Source organism: Dipodomys merriami, unplaced genomic scaffold, assembly GCF_024711535.1.
Source record: "Dipodomys merriami isolate MVZ:Mamm:240054 unplaced genomic scaffold, mDipMer1.0.p SCAF_1, whole genome shotgun sequence".
NCBI lineage: Eukaryota > Metazoa > Chordata > Mammalia > Rodentia > Heteromyidae > Dipodomys > Dipodomys merriami.
In genome coordinates, this window is record NW_027202270.1 from 104922753 (window position 1) to 104943354 (window position 20602).

Sequence of the window (20602 nt, forward strand, 5' to 3'; positions counted from 1 at the left end):
AAGTAGCTGGAATTACAGGCATATGTCATCATGCCAAGTCCCAAATTCATGTCTATTGTTGATATGAACACTTTATCATCATAGTTATGACAAATAGCTTTTCCTATTCTTCAGACCCTTATCTCCAATTTACCACCAAAAAGTTGGACATGGAGATGTGGCTCAAGTGGTAGAACACCAGATTTGGGTAAAAAAGCTAAGAACAACATTCGAGCCCTGAGTTCAAACCCCAGTGCCAACACTGCCAAAAAATTGTTTCAAATTTTAGTCAGTCTAATAAATCAGAACTCTTTTATACATGAATTTGAATTTCATTGACTTAGTATTTTTTCCTTCTTGGTCTTGTCTCTACAAATTTTAATTTGCATATCATCAATTTATATGTACACTTTATTCACACAATACATTTGTCCAGGCTCACTAAAATGTGTGTTTGTTATATATTTTTAACATAATTTACATTCATTTTTAATTTTTAGATTATATTTATGGTACTATATGACATTATAGCAATTCATTGGATGGGTAAAATCAAACTAATTCACACACCCATCTCATTCTTATTTCTCAGTGGTGAGACTATTTAAGCTATATTCTTTTGGCAACTAGGACATATATAATGCATAGTTGTATTGTGTATTTTACAGGTGATGTAAAAGATCACTAAACACTTCTTTTTTTCTGTCTGACTTGAAACCCTTGCTCTTGGGCGTCTTCCCTTTCCATCATGTGGCCACACCAGTCTCTAGCAGCTCTACTTCCGTGAATTGGACTTTTTAGATCCCAGGTGTCAGTGCAGTCATGCAGTGCTGGCCTCTCAGGGCCTGGCTTTTGTCACTGAGCATAGCATCTGCCAGTTTCATCCAGGCTGCGTGCTGTCACAAGTGACAGCCTTTCTTTCTTTGGTAAGCTTCAGTTGAGCATTCCATTGTGTATCTATGACACAAACTGCGAGACAATATTTACAGATCCTACATCTCATAAGAGGCTAATATCCAAAATATATAAGGAACTTAAACAACTCAACAGTAAGAAAACAAATTAAGCTGACTTAAAAAATGGGCACAGGACCTAAATACATATTTCTCAACTGACGACATACAAATGGCCTAGAGACATATGAAAAAAAAACTCCATTTCACAAATAGTCATGGAAATGCAAATTAAAACTACATTGGTATGTCATCTCACACTTTGTTTTGATATTAGAATGGCTGTTATTGAAATAAGAAAGATGACTATTAAGGAGGAAGTGGGGAATGTTTATATTTAAATATAAAGACTTAAACATTTTAATCCAGCCAAATTTGTGATACTTCTTCTTTTGAGTTTAGAAAACCAATCTCCATTTTGAGATCAGATTAATATTTCCCTTTCAAGATACATAGAGTTATTTCAAAGTTTAATATTTTTAATTTCAAATTTTAATCCATACAGACTTTCTTTTTATGTGTATTACAAATTAGGGATGACTTTTCCCAGATAGAGAACCTCTGACAATCTCAGCACTGGGGGTAAGTCCCAGTGATAAAAAAAACAAGCATGGCATTTTCTTTTATGAAACAGATTTTTTTCATGATATTTTATAGATTTTATTGCAGGTATTTATGAAAGTGATCCTTTTTTTTCCTAATATGGAGGTTTTAGTCAGCTGTTTTTTTTTTTTTTACTGACTCTTTTTTTTTTGGTCGGTTGTGGGGCCTGAACTCTGGGCCTGGGTGCTCTCCCTCAGCTCTTCAGCTGAAGGCTAGCGCTCTACCACTTGAGCCATAGAACCACTTCTGACTTTTTCTGCTTATGTGGTGCTGAGAAATGGAACCCAGGGCCTCATGATTTCCCATCCCCTTACTGACTCTTTTTGAGATGGAATCTTGTGGACTTTTCTGTCCTGGCTGGCCTTGCACTCTGATCTTCTGGATCTCAGCCTCTCCTGAGTAGGTAGGATGACAGGCAGAGTGACAGTTGCTGGTCTATTACAGTCTATTTCTTTTTGAGTAATTCTTGGCAGTTTATGTTTCTCAGAAGTTGTTGATTTTGTTTAGATTATTGTCTTAGTCCTTTTTGTACTGCTGTAACAGAATATCTGAAACTGAGAATTTATAATTATAAAATGTTTTTTTTTTTCTGGTTGTGGGGCCTGAACTCTGGGCCTGGACACTGTCCCTCAGCTATTCAGCTCAAGGCTAGCGCTCTACCACTTGAGCCTCAGTCCCACTTCCGGCTTTTTCTGCTTATGTGGTGCTGAGGAATTGAACCCAGGGCCTCATGCATGCAAGGCAAGCACTCTACTACTGAGCCACCTTCTCAGCCCCAAAATGTTCTGAGCATTATAATTCTAGAGACTGACAAATCCCTAAATCTAGGTACCACTATCTGTGGAGAGTCTTCTTGCTACATCATTCCAGGTGAGAAGCATCCTATGTATAGCAGAGGGAAAATGTGAGAAATGTTCTGTTATAATGGCATCAATCCCAACCATGAATGTGGAGTCTTTATGTTTTAATCACTTACAGACCCACCTCTTTTTTTAAAAAAAATTATTGTAAAGATGCTGTGCAGAGGGGTTACAGTTATATGAGTAAGGCGGTGAGTATATTACTTGTTGAGCATTGTTACCCCCTCCTTTGATTTTCTTCTACTATCCCTTCCCACCCTCACCTCCCCTACTCACCCCCATTGATGTTATAAAGTTCATTTCCAGAATAATGTCTTGTGAGCATCATTGTTGCAATGGGTCATCCTGTGTCCTTATTTCAGCCTTTGCAGACCCACCTCTTAATACTGTGAAAATATCCATTAAATGTTAACATGGATTATTTTGTAAGATATTGGAATCCTGTGCTTTGAATTATCTATGTTGTTAACATAATTGTTTGTATTATTCATATAAATAAGCATACATATACATACTATATAATGAGTTATAATTATGTGATTTATACATTTATGCCTATTAATATAATAACTGTATTATTTGTGTTTGTATTGAGCCACATAGGAAAAAAAATTGAAAACAAAAGAATTTAATAATTTTTTAAATTTGCTTGTTTGTTACCTTTATAGATGGCCCTTTTATATTTCTTTATATGATCTTGAGCTACTTTTCTAATGCCTTCTATTTCAGCTTCAGATATTCATTTTAGTATTTCTTATAAAGCAGTTCTACTATCAGTGTTACTCTAGTTTTTATTCTCTTAAGAATGCTTTGATTTCTCCTTCAATTTTGAAGGACAGTTTTCTAGGTACAGAATTCTTGGCTGACGATTTTTCTTCTGTTAGCACATTAAATATGCTGCTCACTACATTTGGCACCCATGACTACATCTAGGATAATCTTAGCTCAGTAGGTATGTACATATGACCATATAAGATGATGCTAAGCAAAATGAACTTCAAGACATGGACACAAGCGGTTTTTCTTTGTTGTTGTTCTCAATGTACTACATGATTTCTTTTTCTTTTGTGTTTTTCCCCCCTATGGTTTATCCCTGTTGTCACTGCATTCTATTTTGGTACCCCGTGTATTGTATATATGTTTATCTGAACTAAGGAAGGGAAAGGAACAACAAAATGGGTGAGACAAAGGACAAAGGAGAACCTATGCAACAGTGATACTCACATGACAGTATGTTGGAAATTATCTGTAGAACTTGGGGCGGGGATTGAGAGGGAGGGAAAGGGAGAACAATGAGGGAAGGGGTAACAAGTAAGACAAGAAATGTAATCACTACCTTACTTATGTAACTGTAACCCCTCTGTACATCACCTTGACAATAAAATTTAAAAATGTCATTTTTTGAAAATCCTATACATAATGAATAATTTCTCTATTGTTGTTTTTGTGTCTTGGCTTTTAGTAGATTAATTATAATGCATCTCTTTTTTGTGGAACTGTTTTGAAATTGTCTTACTTGGAATCTTTTCAGTGTCTTGGATGTAGCTTCATTTCTTTCATTAAATTTAGGCAGTTTTCACTCATCTTTAAAAAGTACTATTTTCTTTTCTCACTATTTACCCTTCACCAGGATTCACAATATATATGTTAATAAGCTTGATGATATTCTATATTCTGTAGCTATGTTAGTCTGTATTTATTTGTTTTTCACTTTTTTCTTTTCAATTAGATAATTTCAATTGGCATGTCTTCAAGGTCACTAGATCTTTATTATTTTTTGTTCAAATCTTGTTGCAACTGTAGTGAACTTTTGGTGATTATAATTTTCAACTTCATGATTTCTCATTCCATTTTATAGGTTCTGTATTATTTAGTATCAATTTATTAAGCACTATAATTATTTTCTATGTGTTAAGTGATAAATTTTCTAGTGTCTTTGAGATTTTTGTCTAGTGCGTTCTTTTAGATTTTTGAGAATATTTAAGATAGCTAATGTAAAGACTGTAATCTAGTTAGTCCAATGTTTAAGATTCAGGGGGAGGGGCTAGTTTCTATTAATTTCATTGTAAGAATGAGCCCTATGTTTGTGTTTCTTTGTATTAATTGTTATTTTTAAAAGTAGATATTTTGATTAGTATAGTAATGTAGCATTTGGATATTGATGCACCCCACTTCCCAGAATTTAGTTATATATATATATATATATATATATATATATATATATATATATATATATATAGTTTTATATAGTACAGTTTTAGTTATATATAATTCTTTAGTGACTTTTCTGAGCTAATTTTGAGAAACCTGTTCTTTGTTATGCATGGTCACTCAAGTCCCTGTTCTGTTAGCTTAGTTGTCAATAAATGATGTGACTGAGATTTATTGGCCATCTAAACTTATTCTCTAGAGAATTATCTGTTCAGTTCCTTTGCCATTTATTAGTTGGTTTGTTTGATTCTTTGATAGATTAGTGTTTTGAGCTTCTTGTATATTCCAGTCATACAAAAACAAAAACAAAGTATTGGATGGAGGTATTATAATACTAGGCTACCAGACTTAAGGTGTATAGCCTGCAAAGACTTTTTTTTTCATTCTGGATACTCTCCATTCTAGTGATAGTTCTTTTGCTTTGCAGAAGCTTTTCAGTTTGATGCAATTCCATTTGTCAGTCCTTGCTCTTATTTGCTGAGCTAGTGGAGTCCTATTTAGGAGGCTCCTGCCTATGCTAGTATTGTTCTAGTGTTTTCTTTATGATTACTATAGTGGTTTCAAAGTTTCAGGTCTCACATTAAGATCTTTGATCCACTTTGAACTGACATTGATATTAGCACATGATGAGGGATAGAGATTTATTTTCAGACTTTTGCTGTGGTTATCTAGTTTTTCCAGCAGCATTTTTTGAAGAGGTTGTCTTTTCTCTAACAAATGTGCCCCATTTTGCACTCCATTGTTAAATTAGATGGCCATAGCTGTGTGGATTTATATCTGTGCCTTTTATTTTGTTCCAGTGGTCTGCTTTTGTGTCAGTACTATGGCTTTATAGAATAATTTGAAATCTGGTAGTCTCATGTATCATACCTCAAACATTTTGTTTTTGTTTTTCTCAAGGTTGCTTTGGCTTTCCAGGGTCCTTTGTATTTCTATTTGAATTTATGGATTGATTTTTTCTCTTTCTGTTAATAACATTGTTGGGAATTCTATAGGGATTGTGTTAGACCTGTAGATTGCTTTTCGTAGTATAGCCATTTTTACATCATTGATTTTTACTTCTGTAATTTCCTTCTTTAAAATTTTATAGTTTTCATTGTAGAGTTTTTGACACAAATTGACATGTTGAGTTTATCTTCTTTGTACAACCAAAGATAGTAATGAATAAATGGGTGAATAGATATAATGAAAAGAGACAATATTTTTAAAAAATACATGTTAAAGTCAATTTTTTTTCCTAGGACATACCGGGGGAGATCATATTTTAAAAGGCAGCTTTATAGACTAGCAGCCCAAGACTTATCTGCTGCTATCCACTTAGATCCCAATAATTGGTTAGCATTTTATTATCGAGCTTGCTTGTTTAGAACGACTAATATTTCCAGAGCCTTGCAGGACTACAGCATTTCAGGTATTTTTTCTTTAACTATACATGTATAAGAATCTAATCTGGTTCAGAAGCTCAGTATCCTAGAGGGTAATCTGTTTGATCACTAATGTAATAAATGTATTACATGTATATTTGCATATATGTAGTATATCCATGTACATTGATAAGTAACAAGGGCTGATCTACAAGCATTCTAACATGCCTTTTTACTAAATGTGAATATGGATTTGGGTACATTTGGGTATATGTGTGTTTTCAGTTATGGCCAGGAGAGACTATCATATCAAATAGAGTGCGTATCTATAAATTGAGTTCTAGAGAGCTATTCTGAAATCTCAGTTCTATTTCCTCATTAGCTTGTTAAAATGGTATTAAATCATTCTGTTTTGTGATACCCCATTCCAAAGCTAAATCCATACATTTGTCAGATTTACAGTTTTTAACTCTTTAAGAACAGGTTTTGGAATTCTTTGCAGTTATAAGAGGCTAACAGCAAAAGGCTACTTATATTGTACCCTCAATGCATTACTGGTTTAGATTATATGCATAACACATATAAAATATATAACATTTTTGGCCTCAAGTAGGTGCCCAGAAAACAATCTGCAATAGAATAAGTAAGCCTATTTTGGTTAATAAAATCCAGGTAGACCCCGGAGTTCCAAACAGGACTATATTCATCGGATTGCAAAGTTTTAAAGATTAAGAGACAACCAGACTCCGACAGGGAAGAAAATTAAAAATGACTATTGCTTAACTGTCTCTAAATCATGTGTCTTCTGAGGTTGCCTGTCCATTTATATTTAGATAAAGCAATCCTAATTTGAATTGTTAAAACAACAGTTGTTAATAAAACAGTTGTTTTACTTGTGCTGAGAGGAGTTTTGTGCCCTCTACTTCTAAGGTTTCTTGGAAAAGAGGATTAAAGATTGCTACTTCATTCTCACTTTTGTCCATGGTTGGCTCTCTGTCTTTGCTGACCCATTCATGCCTGTGTGCTCCTTGTAGCTAGTGTTTCCTCTGCTTTGTTTAATCCCAGATAGTTCCTTCATTCCTCAATGTCACATATTTTGGGTAGTACTCTTGTTACTGAATATTTGAGGTTGAGAGAATAAATGTAGCACAAACAACTTAAATTTGGAGACCTCTGTTGTTTTATCTTGCTTTATCAGCCTAGCTGCCTTTCTCTCTGGTCTTCTATAATCTTTTCTCAAAAATTTTCCTCTTGGGGCTGGGAAGGTGGCTCAGTGGTAGAGTGCTTGCCTTGAATGCATGAGGCCCTGGGTTCGATTCCTCAGCACCACATAAGCAAAAAGAAAAAAGCCGGAAGTGGCACTATGGCTCAAGTGGTAGAGCACTAACCTTGAGCTGAAGAGCTGAGGGACAGCGCCCAGGCCCAGAGTTCAGGCCCCACGACTGGACCCCCCACCAAAAAAAGAATAATGTTTTTTCACTTTTCAAGAGCAACATAGCAGTTAACTTTTCCCTTGCTGACAAACAATATTATGAATTGAACTGTTGACTTGCTTTCAAATGATTATTTATGGGCAATTGCTCACACTTTTTATACTTCTCCAAATCCAGTACTGAGAATATTTGTGTGCAACATTGTAAATATTTTTGGCAGAAGTTTTCCTTCTAAATCAGAGTGAGCTTGAGATGCTCAGCAGATATGCATCAAATCTATGTCAAACCTGTCTAAATCACTAGCATGTTTCTGAAAGTAGCAGGAGCCATAGATGACTTGTGGCTGAATATTGAAGAGAGTTCCACATCTCGAGCACTGACAGGAAGTTCTCTTTATTCCTTGCTCTAGCAGCTATAGTTCTACTTGCTTTGGAGTAGCCTCTTTGCAGCTGCTTATCATGGCTTATGTGTAGGTCTGACTTCAGATGTATATCATGATCTAGACCAGTACTTGAGTCTGATGGTTGGTAAAGGAGTCTTGGCAATTATAATAGGTTAGCACCAGTATTACCAATATTGGCACCACTCTGACAGGAACTGACTTCTAGTCCCATCTCTGCCCTGACTTGCATTCTAACCCTGGTCAATGTTTGGGCCATATGTAAAGTGAGAGAATTACCATATATTGTCATTAGTATTTCTTTCAGATCTAACGAATTTGTCAATTATAATAGCCACATCATTATGAATTGATGAATAAATTTAGACATACAATATACATATATATTATATACATATATATATAATGATGATGATGATCATATATGATATTCATTAGACAATTAACTACCTGACAGGAACTTTCTAAATGCACATATCGAACATCTCAGTTAAGGGGCTGTGAAGGTGGCTCAGAGGTAGACTGCTTGCCTTGCATGCATGAGGCCCTGGGTTCTATTCCTCAGCATCACATAAGCAGAAAAAGCCAGATGTGGTGCTGTGGCTCAGGTGGTAGAGTGCTAGCCTTGAGATGAAGAGCTGAGGGACAGCGCCCAGGACCAGAGTTCAGGCCCCACACGGACAAAAAAAAAGAATATCTCAGTTAACATTTAAATATTAATATGAAAGTCTACTTGTGGCTGAGTGGTAGAGGGCTGTCATAACAAATATGTGTGTGTGCATATGTGATACACACACAAACACACACACACACACACACTCACACACACACACACATACACACACACACACACATGCCAGAAGATCTGAGGCTTGAACAGAGTTCCTGAGATCTTTTGCTGAAAGCTAGTGCTTTACCACTTGAGCCACAGATCCACTTCAAGCTTTTTGGTGGTTAATTGGAGATAAGAGTCTCACAGACCTTGTGGCCCTGCCTGGCTTTGAACAGTGATCTTCAGATCCTCAATCTCAGTAGTAGCTAGGATTACAGGCATGAACCACTAGTGCCAAGCCATATGATATGTTTTTATATCCACGAAGTAGTTACCCTCATACTAGGCATGCTTTGTTTTACATAACATTAAGAAAATAAAAATATATAATAGGAAAGGTATCAATATGACAGATAATGTTCAGAAACTGACTGAGGTACTTACTTTTGTTTTTAAGTTCTCTTAAATGATGGCTATGAGAATCTTGGGTGTTTTCTACATCGGGGCATACTGTATTCACATTTGAAACTTTGGAATTTGGCAATTTGTGACTTTGAAGCTGTTATTTCTCTAGAAAGGTATGCCCTTCTTTTCCTGTTGATTTCACTTGAATGAAATTAAGGTAAAAACTTTCTTCTCATCCTTGATAACTTATTAGAAAGCAAGACTGTAATTATAAAATTATACTAGACTTAGAATATTACTGAAAATAAGGTAGTGCTAAAATGAAATTAGTTTGTTTCCACTGATTTTGTAGATTTTAGAGATTCAATGGGTTTGAAAAGGCTAAAATCCATGGATAAGTCAGTAAATTATTAGGAGTTTGAAGATAGGCTAGAGCTTTTTGAAGTTAACTTACTAAAAAACTGTAATCAAGTTTTGAAATTAATGACAAAACATGCTACCTGATATCATTTCTGGATAGACAATACAACTAACAGAAGGGAAACCCCCATTTTTGAACACCTGACTTCATTTTGTTTAATAAGAATTAAGCATGATAGAAATCCAGGTTGCAAAGCACAGAATTTAATTAAATATTTCCTCTTACTTCCAATTATGCATTCATTAAAATGGAAGTTGTCAGAAAGAATAACCAATTATTCTTATATTCCATGATAACTAGTAGATTGATTTCTTAGTTATCTAAAGGGAATGTTGAGTTTGTCTCAGTCAATCATGGAATAATGCTCCATTAAAAACCATGGAAAAACTTTAGGAAATTTTGGAGTCAGGAAGAAAAAGAAAGAATTTTAGATACAAGGATTAGAAAGTAGGTGATAAGAACTTTGATGTCCCAGGTAAAGAATCTATTGGAAATGTAGTTTCCTTATCTTGAAATAGAAGAATTGAACAAAATAATGTCTAAGGTCATTCCCATTCTAAAAATTGTTTGATTTTATAGAGGAAAACAACCTTTATTTGATATAAAAAGTATCTGTGTATGTTTTTTTTCTTTCTTGCTATTGTTTTTAACATATTTATAATGTACTATGTGATTTTTTTGTTTCTTTGGTATGTTCCTCCCCCATGGCATAACCCTTGTTTTCACTGTATTTGATTCCAGTGCCCTGCATTTTGTATATACGTTTTTCTTATTTGGGGAAGGGAAAGGAAAAAACAAAATGCTTAAATAGGGATACAGGTTGACCCATTGCAACAATGAGATGTACAAGACACTATATGAAAATGAACTTTACAACTTCGGCAAGGGGGAGGGTGGGAGTAGTTGGGGAAATGGGGAAGGAAGGGAAAGTAGGGGGAAAAGGAGGAGACAACAATGCTCGATAAAAAATGTACTCATTACCTTACTTATGTAACTGTAACCCCTCTGTACAGTATTTTTACAATATAAAAAAGTAGCTGTGTAAATGCCAATGTGGAGAGAATGTTATCCCCAAACTCCTAAACCATAGAATATTACTATTTTTTACTTTTACTCATGGCCTGAGGCAAAGAAATTTGAGTTGAAGGAAATATCTTGTAATTCAAGAAACTCAAGAATACATTAAGGAAGAGTAAAGAATTACTGAGTCTGGGAGACCTCATAAATTCTGTTGACATAGACTATGATTGTCATTTTTTTCTAAGGATTTGATAAATGATGTTTATAATAAGGAAGTACAGAGCCTGCCATCGAGAGCTCATGCTTGTAAGCCTAGCTATTTAGGAGGCTGAGATCTGAGGATCATGGTTCAAAACCAGCCCAGCGAAGAAAGTCTGAGTCTCTGATCTCCAAATAATCACCAGAAAACTGGAAGTGGAGCTGTGGCTCAAAGTGGTAGAACACTAACCTTAAGCACAAATGCTTAGTGACAACTCCTGAGCTTTTTGAGTTTAAGCTCCACGATTGAAAAAAAAAAAGTGCAGTAAACTAATTTTCATTGCTTAAGTGAAACATTAAAAACACCTTGATATATATTGATGAATCTGTTTCATTAGGATTATTCATAATTTGGAATCATAAAGATTTTTAACAAGATTTTCTTTCTCATTTTCTATTTTTAGAGCTATTACTTTGCCTTATATAAACATTGGCCTCATACATCTGCTTCACCTGGACAACTACACTCAAGCCATTTGGAAGTTTTCCGAAGCTATTAAGATTGATTCTTTGAATATTCAAAGCTATCTTTGTAGAGCAGAAGCCTATCATAAGGTATTTAAGGTTTGAGAATCTTGGATTTTTAGGGAAATGTAAGCCAGATGCTGATGGCTCACACCTGTAATCCTACATAGTCAAGAGGCTGGGATCTGTAGGACTACGCTTTGAAACTAGCTTAAAGAGCAAGTCACTGGAGAGTTCATCTCCAAAATACCCAGCAAGAAGCAAGGCTGGAAGTTTGATTCAACTGGTAGAGCACCGGCCAAGTAATCCTTACAAGTATAAGGCACTGAGTTCAAATTCTAGTATTGCCAAAAAATTGTATTTTGGATATTTGTTCAAGGTAATTTCTGCTATACTAGTGTATTAATCTCTTTAATAGCAATAGAAGCAAATGGATTTATGAACAACAAAAGCTAAACAGATAAAGTTAAGTATAGTTACTTACAAAACTTCTAATTATGTGTGCATTTTAATGTATTTCAATTTTACAATAATATAGTTCCTGTTTAATCCTTATTACCAAAGCAATAATATTTATTGCAGGTAATGTCTTCATGCAAATAATAGTGAGCATTAAATAAGTTAATGAAAATTAGCAAATTAAAAACTGTCCATAATTTTATTCTCTGGGGATTGGTACCACTAAAATTTTGGGATCTGTCAGTGTGTATGTGTGTGTACGTGTACACTGCCGGGTGAGTGGGTTAACAGAATGGGATCAAATCCATTAATAAGTAATAGTTTATAGTTACCTAAATTAAAAATGTATAAGATATCCTTATTGTAAAAAATCAAACAATTCAGTAAAACCAAGTGTAACTAAATCTGACTTCATCTCCAGCCCTCAAATAGACACTGCTTCCCAACTGCTCATCACTAATTGTCCTGTCCAAGACGCAGCTGTTCCCTATCAACACTGCTGCAACCCCCTCCTAGTCTTCTTCACTCTGGTCTTTACTGCTTTGACAGAATTGCAACACAGCAGACTCCATCCTGTCAAAGCACTGGTCATTTTACTTTTGTGCTCAAAAACAGATGATTACTTTCTTTGACACTTAGAATAGAACCAAAATTCAAGTCCTATAGGTAACCACAGAAGGTGGCTCCTCATGACCATTCAGTGCATTTCCTGAAAGCCCTCTAGATGTACCGATTCAAGTCCCAACAGACTTGGTTACACTGTAGTAAAAAAAACACCAAAACCCCAAAATCACCTTATTAAAACACCAAAAGATTTATTTCTTGCACATACTACATGTGCGTAGAGGATCGTCTAGCAGGTCTCTCCTTCGTTCTCTGCATCTTAGAACCCAGTGTGACTAGAGTCCTACTAAGTTCTTACCTTCCAGAGGATGGAGAAACCCAGCATAGGCTCAGTGTTGCTCCTATGGGATTCTTGCTCTTGGTCCTTGGGAAAGACATGGGTATAACTGTAGTATGTAGGTTTTTTTTTTGTGTGTTAATCTAACACTGTTGAAGAACTTGAGCCCATTTAGGGACATTGGTTTGATTCCTATGCAATCCTAGAAACCAATTCACACACTCATCATCATAGTCAGGCACTTTGTTTTAAGAGGCAAACATCTCTCTACAGTAATAGATGAATACAGTCAGTAAAAAGAATAAACAGAACTATACTAGGTGATTTGAAGGAATTTCCATGAGCTATTTGTGTGTGTGTGTGTGTGTGTGTGTGTGTGTGTGTGTAGGAAAAGCAAGATTTAGGAAAGGGTTAAAGTGTATATGATATGATCCCATGTAAAAATTATAAATCAAATCCTGTTCATGGATATATGAGAGAGGACATTCATCTACTGGTGGGGATTTAACTACTACTGAGAATCTAATCTATGGATGCCTGGAGAGAAAGTTTATAAATTTAGAGTGAACCTAGTTTTTACTTAATGCATGGATGTGGACAGGTGGTAGAACAGGACAATTTACACTATATCTGCAGGTACTACTTACTTCCATGTAGAAATATGAACTTTACAAAAGAGAATAATATATTCATATTTCGCTTCATCATCATGATGTCATTATATTTAGAAGAGTGGTTGGTTGTTCCAGTTTAATTTTGCTGAGTCTTTTTAGTACTTCTCTGGTAGTAGTAGAGTTTTGTCTTCACCTGTGTGTAATCAGACTATGTTTCAGTGACAATTATTGAACATCTACTTCTCATTGTATATTGATGCTAAATATATCTTTTTATATAATTTTTTTTGTCAGTTGTGGGGCTTGAACTCTGGTCTTCAGTACTGTCCCTCAGCTCTTCAGCTCAAGGCTAGTGCTCTACCACTTGAGCCACAGTGCCATTTTCAGTTTTCTGGTGGTTAATTGCAGATAAAAGTCTCACAGACTACTTTCCTGCCTGGGCTGGCTTTAAACTGTGATCCTCAGATTTCAGCCTCTTCAGTAGTTAGGATTATAAACATGAGCCACCAGCACCCGGCTTTCTCTCTCTCTCTCTCTCTCTCTCTCTCTCTCTCTCTCTCTCTCTCTCTCTCTCTCTGTCTGTGTCTGTGTCTGTGTCTGTGTTTGTGTGTGTATGTGTGTACCAGTACTGGAGCTTGAACTCAGATCCTCTAGCTCTTGCTTAGATTTTTCCACTCAAGGCTGGCACTTGAACATTTGAGCCACACCTCACATTCAGCCTTTTGCTGATTGATTGGAGATGAGTCTCTTGGATTTGTCTGCCTTGTCTGGCTTTGACCCTCAATACTCTTAAATAACCTAGACTTACAGGCATGAGTCACTGGGACCTGGCTATAGCATTCTTATGTTTTCTTTTAATCATTATTTTGCCTACTTTTTCCTTCAAGACGGAGAGCCTGGTCCCTGTCCCCATTTGTTTTCCCAGTGGAATTAACTTTTACTTTATCTTCTTTTGCATATGGGCTGATTAAAGATAACTGAAGTTTGGTGAAAGAGGCACTATAGTTGAGTGAGAAAAACTGAAAAAAAAAACCAGAAAAAAAGAGCACATACAAACCAGAATATGTAACATAATTATATTAATGTAAAATGATAATTAAGTAAGTGTATATAATCATTCTTCTGTTTTCATTTCTCTATATCCTATTAGCTTTAATAATTTTAAAGAAAATCCTCTGTATTAGATATCTCTGCAAAATAAAAGGTATAGTGAAATGTGGGAAGGGATAAGGATCAGAAAGAAAGAAATTAGATATTAGAACCTGTTTCTATTTATCATTCAACAGTTACATAACCTGAGTAAGGCAGTAAGGGAGTTATCTCGTGTTATTCACCTTCAGCCAGATGGAATCCAATTCTACATAATAAGGTATGAAAGTAGGCATCGGATTGTTTGGGGGATAACAGCATCTGAATAAGCTACTGGGATTGTTTATTCTCCCTTTTACTCTCCCTTACTATTCCAGTCTCTTCATTTTATGCTTAATCTGCAAGAAATATTCCATCTTCCAACATATACCTCCAGTTTGTGATAAAATTGAGATAATTTATTATATAGGATAACTGGATCTTTCCCTTTGCTGTATCTTTACATCAGAACACCACTGCTGACTGTTAGTTACATTTCTGAGGCCTTTCTAGATGGCTAGTTATCTATCAAGTATCTCATGATAGTGAGTGAGATAAATACATTTTGAATGTCAGCTGTGATTGTGTCCACAGGGATACCCAACTGTCAGCTAATTCAGCAGAAAAAAGAATGACACATAGAATAACAAATTTAGTAGGTGTTGCTATTAAAAAAAAAGACCCTTTGCAAGTTTTTTGCTGCCAAAAAAATATAATCTCTCAGGATTAATAGACCTAGAAATATAGAATGGAATGAATGCTTTCTGATAAAGGCTTGCTTTTGTGTCACATTTTAGAAATGTATGTAAATACGTTTTATTTATTTAGTTACTTACTTTCTTATTGTCCTGGGGCTTGAACTCTGGGCCTGGGCACTGTCCCTCAGCTCTTCAGCTAAAGGCTAGCACTCTACTACTTGACACAGTGCCATTTCTGGTTTTCTAGTGGTTTATTGGAAATAGAGTCTCACAGACTTTCTTGCCTGGGCTGGCTTTAAACCATATTCCTCAGATCTCAGCCTCCTGAGTAGCTAGGATTATAGGCATGAGCCACCAGCACCCAGCTATAAATACATTTTAATGTATTTAATGTTCCATAAACTTTACTTTTAAATGATTTCTCAGCAATCAAGTACAACAATTTAAGCATAGGTAGGTGCAAAAAAATGTCTGAATATTTTCTTCTCAGTATTGCATTTCTTAAATTACCATATCATCATCTTGATTTGTTTTTATGCTTCCATATGCAAATATGAATACATTATAATCCTAAAATATTAAGCAATTGATTATAAGACATTTGATTTTAGAAAAAAATGTAGCTGCTTAGAATAAAAAAGCTACTGTTTCTTCCAGAGGACAATACCTTCTTACAATGAAGTGTTATGATCTTGCAAAATTCACTATTTATCAAGTGGCAGAAATGAACAAAGGTAAGTATAACACAAAGATTAAATTTGTTTTAACTTAATAAATACTTCTTCAAAAATTTCTACTCCCTGTAATACCTATATATTAACAACATGAAGAGTTCACTTGACAGTTTCTGAAGTTTGTGTGCATAGTCTGATTCATAGTATAGTGATTTTGTTACAAACTTACAGTTTTATTTTTTGGTTTGTGATGGAATGCCTTATTGTTTTTTGGTAGTAATTACGTTTCAGTATAATATGGAATTCTGTGACATTCTTAAAATAATTCTAATCTAAATTCTCAATACTTGGTAAAGGCACTGATAAAGTTTCTTTCTTTCTTAGGTGCCATTGAATTGAGTCCCATACAGCAAGCACTCATTTATTCATTTTGTGAAAATCATGACAAAGCCATTCAGGTCTTGAATGGGATTGTGTGGAATAAACCAGAAGTCACCATGTATTCCTTGTTAGCAAAAGCCCAAATGAAGGCTAGGAAAATGAAGGTGAAAAGTCTATGATTACTGTTTATTAGATCAAGCAATGGAAATAATAGGCTGTGCTTAGCATATGACATTTAAATATTATTGTCACAAAATGACATGGTGCTTTTAACGTATGTATGTGCTATTTATTTTTACTCATACCTATTATACTGAGGCTGGGAAGGTGGCTCAGTGGTAAAGTGCTTGCCTTGCATGCATGAAGCTCTGGGTTTGATTCCTCAGCACCACAGAAGCAGAAAAAGCCAGACGTGGCACTGTGGCTCAAGTGGTAGAGCATTAGCCTTGAGCTGAAGAGCTGAGAGATAGCGCCCAGGCCCAAAGTTCAGGCCCCCTGTGACTGGCAACCTCCCCCCGCCACAAACAACAACAACAAAAACCTATTATACTATTTATTTGTTTTTCTATTAACTAACACTGTTATTTCATTTCTTCTTCTTAAGACAGCAACTGCTCCAAATATTCTGTTATTAATATCTTTTATTAATGAGTATCATCATTTTTTAAAGGATATATTCCTGGAATGGAATTGCTAGTATGTAGAGAGGACATATTTTTCCTTAGGTTTGTTAGAACTTCCTCTCCCCTCTGCCAGCATATAAGGGCTTCTCCATCCTCTATGATAAGTGGAATTGGCAGACTCTTATCTGATTAAAAATGAGTTTCGCTTTGTTCGTAGATCATCTTTCTCTGTTTGAGTATCAGGATGAGCATCTTTTAATTTTTATCAGTTTATCAGTCACTTGTGTTTCCAGTTCTGTCTATACACATCTGTATTTGTCTTGTACTTCTTGATTTTTGGCATTTAAGAAATTCTGTTTACTAATGCTTGCTTGTGCACCCATGTATCTTCTCATCATTTGTGGCTTATCTTTTTATTGTCTTGTGTCTTTGGTATATGCTTTTTTTCTTCATGTATGATGGTTTCTAGTGCTTGAACTTAGAGCCTGGGTACTGTCTCTGAGCTTTTGTGCTCAAGGCTAATGCTCTACCACTTGAGCCACAGCTTTACTTCTGGAGTTTTTCTTGCTTAATTGGAGATAGAATCTCACAGACTTAAACCTATCTGGGATGGTTCTGAACCATGGTTCTCAGATCTCAGCCTCCTGAGTAACTAGCATTACAGGTTTGTGCCACTGGTATCTGGAGTCTTAATTTTTATGTTGTTAAATATATTTATTCTTAGTTTTATGGTTAGTACTTTGAAAAATATTACAAACTTTTCTGTGTTGAGATCATTAAGATATTATGCTATATTTCTTTATAAAATATATTTTTATTATAAAGGTGATGCACAGAAGGGTTACATTTACATAAATCAGGTAATGAGTACATTTCTTTTGGGTCAGTGTCACCTCTTCCATTGCTCTCTCCTAGTTTTTCCCTCCTATTCCCACCCACAAGTTGTATAGTTCATTTTCAACATAGTGTCTAATGAGTATCACTGCTGCATTTATACACTTTTGTCCCACCATATCAGTGCCCCCTATCCCTTCATAGATGAACTTAGTAACAAGACAAAAGGTAAAGGAAACAAAATGTCAACAGATAAAAAAAGCTCTCTTGTTTCCATTTCTTGGAATTCATTTAGATAAATATTATTTTATATGATCATATGCACACATGCCTCTGAGATCCTTTCCTAAGAATATCTTCTTTTGGTCTAATTGTGAATGTTTAGAAACCTGTACAATTTATCATGTCCCAGTGTATTTTTTGTTGTTTACCATCTAGTGTTTTTGCTTGTAGATGTATAGGCATATTCTAGTTACCACAAATGAGGGAAAACATGCAGCCTATGTTTCCTTGGGTCTGGCTTACTTTGTCTAATGTAAGTTTTTCTAAGTCTTTTCATTTCTTTACAAATGGCACAATAGTATTCCTTCTGATGGATGAGTAAAATTCCATTGTGTGTATATACCACATTCTCTTGATTCATTTGTCTGTATTGATTCCATATCTTGGCTATGGTAAACAATGCTGCAATGAACATGGTTGTCTGGTAGCTTTAGTGTGGACTTGTTTGTGGTCTATGGATAAATGCCCAGGAGTGGAATTGCTGGGTCATAGGGAAGCTCTGGAAGTTTTAAGTTTTTCTTTTTCTTTTTTTTTTGGGTCCGGTTGTGGGGCCTGAACTCTGGGCCTGGGCCTGGGCACTGTCCCTCAGCTCTTCAGCTCAAGGCTAGCACTCTACCACTTGAGCCATAGCTCCACTTCTTTTTTTCTTTTTGCTTATGTGGTGCTGAGGAATCGAACCCAGGACATCTGGCATGCAAGGCAAGCGCTCTACCACGGAGCCACCTTCCCAGCCCCAAGTTTTTCTTTTTTGATTTAAGACTTTAAGATGATTTTTAGGGGGGTGTAGTTGAGGAGGTGGGAGGGACAGGATATTAGGGGAAAAATGAAGGAGGAGGCAACAATGCTGGACAAGAAATGTACTCATTACCTTGCTTATATAACTGTAACCTCTCTGTACAGTATTTTCACAATAAAAAACGTATTTAATAAAACAGGTGATTTTTTAAATTGAAAAAAATCTTTAAGTTTACATTAAAAACACCATAAAATTTGTTATATTGTGGGGTACCATGAGATATTTCAATTCATGTATATATTGCATAATGTTGACATTTCTTTATGGAGAAAATGCTCAAATTTTTCCAGCTTTTAAAAATGAAATAATACATTATTATCCATACTGTTATGCTTTTGTGCAATAGGCCACCAAAATGTCTTGATCGCATTTAACTGTATTGATCAACCTTTCTCCATCTTTCTCCTGCCCCTTCTTTTCCTCAGCCTCTGGTAACCAACATTCCATGTTCACCTTCTATGAGATCTATTTTCTTCTATTCCAAATATGAGTGAGATTATGCAGTCCACTTGAGTTTATGGCCCTGGCTTAGTACACTTAGAATAATGCAAATGGACAACCTTGTACTAACATCTTTAGAAAGACAGTATTTTGTTACTCTACTCATTTCCAAGAGTTTAAGAAAATACAGGTCAATTGCTGGTAGTCACTCCTGTAATCTTAGCAATTCAGAGTCTGAGATCTGAGAATCATGGTTTGAAGCCGTTCTGGGTTGGAAAGTCCATGAGATTCCCTCCCCCCACCCCATTTTATTTATATTTAAGTAGTTGTACAAGGGAATAGTCATTTAACAAAGCAGTTTGTGAATACAATATATCTTGATCCATGAGAACTTTTCCCCAATATTTTTGCTCCAGTTAAGCATCAGAAAGTGGAGCTCTGGCTGATGTGGTTACTAGCCTGAAACAAAAATCTCAGGGACAGTCGCCCTGCCCCCAGTTCACACACACACACACACACACACACACACACACACACACACACACACACACACACACACACACACACCACCACCACCACCACCACCACCACCACCACCACCACCACCACCACCACCACCACCACCACCACCATCACCACCATCACTACCATCATCACCACACCAAAAACAAACAACAACAAAAAAAAGAATTTCAAGTGAGAGGCAGTGTGCCCGTGTTCCTTTGAACATTTAAGGCTATAATGTTAAATAAATATTAGGAAGAGGCATTCCTTTCATCTCTTTTTTTTATCCTTATAGGAAGCTATAAAAATGTTTAAGAAGGCATTGGAAATGTTTGTCCTTTCTGATAAAGATCCAAGTGCCGTAGATTCTTCAGCAGACTGTCTGTATCACCTGGGTCTTTGTTACATGGAAGAAGGCAACTTACAAATGGTATTGTGTGTATTTAGAAGCAGTGATTATTATGCTTTTAGAAATTGGCTGCTTTCGTTCAGTTTCTGTTTCTGATCACTATATTGACAGTACCAAAAGTGACTAGACCAAAGGTGCACTAAAGCCCTGCCCACTATAGTCAGTCTGCATCTACAGTTTCCATGTTTTTGTTTTTAATTTAAGCAATACATTTCATTTGATACTTTTTGGACAACATTTTAAAGATTAGTATGTGTTTTCTACCAAAAGAATCTAACTGTAGGAAATTATTATAGAAAAAACATTTTCCCTGCACTGATAGGATTTACTAAATTTTAAGTAAACTAAGTGCTTCAATATGCTATAGAATAAATGGAAAATGATAAGGATATTGTTTGATTTTCATTAATAACTTAAACCATCTTGATAGATGACAAGATTCATGGAATTTTTTTAGCATTTTACTGTTCTAAAGTTTTCTAACTATGTATCTGCTATAATTCTTGTCTATCATGGAAAATGAATCTTGCTGGTTGTGGCTTCTTTAAGGAAATAAAATCCAGAGTTATAATTAAAATGATACCCCCAAAGCATTGAAATCTGACAATCTTTTTTCTAGATGTTAATTTAGAAAGAAAGAGAACTTTAACTATAATAAGAAACCTGACATTTCTAAACATTACTTTTGTTTGCTCCACAAAATTCAGTGAGAGA

At 35.4% G+C, this 20602-nt stretch overlaps 1 protein-coding gene across 4 annotated transcripts in view; it reads left to right on the plus strand.

Annotated features, from left to right (window-relative positions):
* The window catches only part of Ttc6 (tetratricopeptide repeat domain 6), a 173278-nt gene that overhangs the window by 107689 nt on the left and 44987 nt on the right, over window positions 1–20602 (plus strand). For 3 of the 4 annotated variants that reach the window (XR_011373031.1, XR_011373032.1, XM_070026900.1), the window contains exons 15-21: window positions 5848–6017; window positions 9033–9153; window positions 11084–11234; window positions 14405–14487; window positions 15602–15678; window positions 16003–16163; window positions 19775–19909. Coding sequence is in view for 2 of the 4 variants with exons in the window: in XM_070026900.1 (XP_069883001.1) it covers window positions 5848–6017; window positions 9033–9153; window positions 11084–11234; window positions 14405–14487; window positions 15602–15678; window positions 16003–16163; window positions 19775–19909 (898 nt within the window). In the remaining 2 variants the exon portion in view is untranslated. The remainder of the gene's footprint in view (window positions 1–5847; window positions 6018–9032; window positions 9154–11083; window positions 11235–14404; window positions 14488–15601; window positions 15679–16002; window positions 16164–19774; window positions 19910–20602) is intronic. The other variant, XM_070026905.1, reaches the window with a different exon arrangement.